Raw genomic sequence first — 4,357 nt, 5'->3', positions numbered from 1 at the left:
GTATGTACCTTATTATGTCAGGAGGCAATAAACATTTTCTGATCCTGAAAAAAAACCCTGTTACTTTATTGCCTCCCTTTTTCACCCTTATGAAACAACAGATTCATACATTTTCAATACCAGTGGACTATGATGAGTTAAGACTCCCATATACCCTTCCTTCCTTCCTTCCTTGAACTCCATTCAGTCTCATCTTCTTCTTTGTAAGGACACTAAAGTCTGTCTCCATCACAGCTTCACCTCCCTCTGAGTTCCTACCATGACCTGCTCCTTCCTCAGAGCCACCTGCTCTCCCTCTGGATCTCAGAAGGGGATTAATGCTTCAGTGAAGGACAGGTCTACCAATGGCTATTAACTGGACAGAATGGGATGGATCAGCCTCTGTGCATCTATGTCTTCCCACAATATTGTGTATGATAGCATTTCCTGTGTGCCCGAAACACAACATACTGTATTTATTACATTAGTTTGCTTCCCCCCTCCCTGTCCTTTATGAAGCTTATTGCCTGATCTTGAGGGGCAATTGATGCACAGAGGCAATGTCAGAATTAGATGTTTCAGAAATCAAAGGTATCATCACTGTAAGTTACTTTCTCCCAAGGATGATATTACTACTACTACTACTACTACTAAATTTGTTAGTCACTTTTATCATACATTTCTATAGGATTTGAAGCCCACTTGCCTGTCTTGGGGTTGTTTTGCCTTTGTATCATGCCTGCCTGCCCACACTGTAAACAGGACAGAACGTAGGTCCTGTTTTCTTATACCTGTCCATTTCATGGGTCCATAAATTTCCTTAGAGCATAAGGCTCTTAATCTCAGGATCATGGGTTCAAGCCCCTCATTGGGTGAAAGATTCCTGCATGGCAGGGGGTTGATCAGAGTTTCCCGAACCTGGGTTTCCAACTGTTTTTTAAATACAGTTCCCATCATCCCTGACCATTGGTCCTCCTAGTGAGGGATGATGGGAGTTGTGGTCCAACAACATCTGAACGGCCACAGGTTCCCCATCCCTGTAATAGTGAAATAAGTTAATGTAAAGGTAAAGGGACCCCTGACCATTAGGTCCAGTCGTGGCCGACTCTGGGGTTGCGGCGCTCATCTCGCTTGATTTGCCGAGGGAGCCGGCGTACAGCTTCCGGGACATGTGGCCAGCATGACTAAGCCACCTCTGGCGAACCAGAGCAGTGCACGGAAACACCGTTTACCTTCCCACTGGAGTGGTACCTATTTATCTACTTGCACTTTGACGTGCTTTCGAACTGCTAGGTTGGCAGGAGCAGGGACTGAGCAACGGGAGCTCACCCCACTGTGGGGATTCAAACCGCCGACCTTCTGATCGGCAAGCCCTAGGCTCTGTGGTTTAACCCACAGCGCCACCCATGTGGTAATCTAATGTCCTGCAGACAGCAGCTGTTGGTGGGATTGGGCAGTCTTGCTTTCCTCACTTCCCTCACAAGTCCGAGGTCCATGCTTATTACTGAGAGGGAGGAGATATGAGTAAGGGAATTCGGGTGAGGAGGTTGGTGCACTCAAGCCACCCGGAGGACTACACTGAGATCTCTGCTACCTTGCTTCCCTCTCTTGCAGCAACCTAGAGGGACCCTGAGAGGCAGTGCTGTCTTACCCCGCCATATTGTCAGCTCCTGCCTGAAAATATTACTGGAACCAACTTTGATCACTCAAAGCACCACATTTCTCTTAATGTGTTACATGGCATTTCTCTTCCTCTCTCTGCCCTTTATGAAGGTTGAGATCCACAGCTCAAAGTGTGATGGAAGCACAAATGCGGTGCAAGAATTAGACATTTTACAGACCCTAATAAAAGATGCTGTCCTTTGCTATTTGCATTGCTATAATTACAGCTGAGGATCAAATAGGCAAACAGATCCAGTTACCAGTGTGCTAAATTAAATACACATCTTTGCATATCCCGCTCTGGAAAACAGCAACAAGCAAATCTGTGCTTTTTAAGACACTAAAAAACCCACAATCCTATCATGATTTGCAAGTAAACCTACCAATCAGGAATGCAACCGCAGGTGCACTAACCTTAGAGAAAGGCCACTGAATATAGTAGGATTGGGCTGGACATGTCCCTCTGTTTAAAGAGCCAAAAGTTTAGATCTTTGGCATGGCAACAGTGCAGTCAAAATGGTAATTGAATCACACACACAGTGAGGTCTTTTGGAAAAACTAGGCAGAAGAAACAAAACTACTGGGTAGTATTAAAAATAGCTTCTACATTATAAATATACTGGGTTCATGCAGAACTGGAGTGGAGAATGTGCAGCAGTACAGAATGTGCAATAGAAAAATGAGTGCAGCTAAGTCTGCTATTGTGATTGTTACACACTGCAATTTGAGCTTGCATTGATCTGTTTTTAAAAGAATAAATACTGTACTGCGGTTAAAGAAATTAGCAGCAGGCAAAGGAAAGGAAAACTTATTTGGAAATAACTGCAGATAGATTTTACTTTGGGGCATGCTGTTGAGGAAGAAGCATTTGCCTATAATCTGGGATCAAATAAAAGAAAAGGCTGCAGAGGCCTGGGAACCAGAAGCAGGAGGGTCTGAGGACAAACAAGCCAGCTGGAATTTCCAGCTCCTCCTATTCTTTACATAAACTCTGGACCACTGCAAAGAGGTTGCCTGTGGCAAGCTTTCTTATTCACGGGGCCAGCAAAATGGAGCAAACCCCCCCCCCCACTTATACAAAGTGGAGTGACAGGCAGCCCTCTGATACAGTTTCTGTCCACACTACTATGCCAGATAGAGGCATATGGAAATTATGGAAATGAGCAGCTGGAGAGTCTCATTAATTTATAATTTGGTTCATAGTTCATTTGCATAGTTCCCTGGTCATTCATAAGGATGCTGCAGATGCTCTGTCTCACTTGCACACTGCATCTCAGTGCAGCAACTTTGGATCAGTGAAAGGCCACCTGGTACAGTAATCTGCAAAGATACGGAGAGATGCCTTCTCCTCAATTTATTGCCTTTCTGGCGTCTCTAGCTGTCCTGGCTATTGGTGGGCTCATCTCCAATGGCTTTATTGTTGCAGTGATAGTCACTGAGTGGGCTAAAAGCAGGAAACTTGATGCTAGAGAACAACTTCTTCTGTCTCTAGGTATGTCCAATATCGGCTTCTCGGGTGTTCTGTCTCCATATTTAATTAAGTACTACTTAATCTCTGACTTTAGCAGCCCCTTAATATTACAAATATGCTACTTCATTGGAACCTTTCTCACATTCTCCCGATTCTGGCTTACTGCCTGGCTCTGCCTCTTCTATTATCTCAAGATCGTTAACAACAACTGCTCCCTTTTTCTTTGGTGCAAGCTGAGGATATCACGGATAATACCTTGGCTTCTTGGGGGATCTCAAGCCATCTCCTTGCTTGCTTCCTTCTTTGCACTGCAGAGTGCGTATATTAAACCCCAGGGAAGCATTACAAACATGACGCAAGACCAGACAGAGGTTGATTTTGCTACTAATTTCAAAATCTTCTTTTTGATTACTGGTGCTGGCTGCCCGTTCCTGATAGTTTTTCCTTGCTCAATCATGGTTGTAGCCTCACTCTACAGACACGTCTACAAACTGACTGGGAAAGAATCCAATATTAGGAGCCTTCCAACAGATGCCCACACGAAGGCAGCTGGGACAGTCCTCCTCCTGCTGGTGCTTTCCATTTCTTTTTACGTGGCAAAGATCTTATTTATAACTGGCTGTATTAACAAAGATATAGTTGCCGTTTCAGTGTGTATAACAATGATACTAATGTACTCCCCTGTGCAGGCTGCCCTCCTGGTGTTGGTGAATCCCAAGCTGAAGCAGGCAGCTGCCAGGATGCTTCCAAGAAGAAAGCCTTAACCATTCTTAGGTGTTGCCTTTTGTGAAAAGCTAGCTCAGGGGGCCCAAGCCTGGTCAGGAGTAGAGTGTGCATGTTTTCTCCAGCACACAAACTGGAATTGACCCCTCCTATCATGCCTGCCATTTGCCATGGGAAGAAAGGGCCTATTGATGCCAACAGCAGATTTCCTCCCATTGTGGTTCTGATTGGGATGGGGGGTGATGAGTGGTTAAAGATTCCTGCCCCACCTTGCCCCAGTCACAAGCAGCCTTGCTTCCTCCCCCTAAGTCAGCTACTTCCTTTCTTAAAATGAAACATTAACATCCCTTCAGGCTCATTGGTCAAGACATCTAAGAATTGCCATAGGAGAGACCGAGATTAGAAAACAGCAAAACAAAAACAAAGGAACGTGATGTTTACAGGCACCTCCTGCTCTTCCCAAGAAACAACATACCTACACCAGGCATCTGTATACCAGCAGCCCCTGTGGCAGACGCAGAT

At 45.1% G+C, this 4,357-nt stretch overlaps 2 protein-coding genes across 2 annotated transcripts in view; one reads left to right on the top strand and one right to left on the bottom strand.

Moving 5' to 3' along the window:
- Nucleotides 1-2,074: 2,074 nt before the first annotated feature.
- APEH (acylaminoacyl-peptide hydrolase) overlaps nt 2,075-4,357 on the bottom strand; it is a 73,365-nt gene continuing 71,082 nt past the window's right edge. The window contains exon 46 of the mRNA XM_079965763.1: nt 2,075-2,199. Within this exon, the coding sequence (XP_079821889.1) occupies nt 2,109-2,199 (91 nt within the window). The 3' untranslated portion in view covers nt 2,075-2,108. The remainder of the gene's footprint in view (nt 2,200-4,357) is intronic.
- On the top strand, nt 2,199-4,287 carry LOC307209408 (taste receptor type 2 member 8-like). Its single transcript, XM_079964463.1, has one exon. It carries the CDS (start codon nt 2,980-2,982, stop codon nt 3,874-3,876), a length of 897 nt encoding a protein of 298 aa, XP_079820589.1. The 5' UTR covers nt 2,199-2,979; the 3' UTR covers nt 3,877-4,287.

The sequence above is a fragment of the Podarcis cretensis genome, assembly GCF_951804945.1.
Source record: "Podarcis cretensis genome assembly, chromosome: 2".
NCBI classification, from domain to species: Eukaryota; Metazoa; Chordata; class Lepidosauria; order Squamata; family Lacertidae; genus Podarcis; species Podarcis cretensis.
Note: the sequence above shows the minus strand (reverse complement) of the source record. Positions and strands in the feature narration are given on the sequence as shown.

Coding starts and splice junctions, on each gene's coding strand:
- LOC307209408 (XM_079964463.1), top strand. CDS start 2,980: ATGCCTTCTCCTCAATTTATTGCCTTTCTGGCGTCTCTAGCTGTCCTG.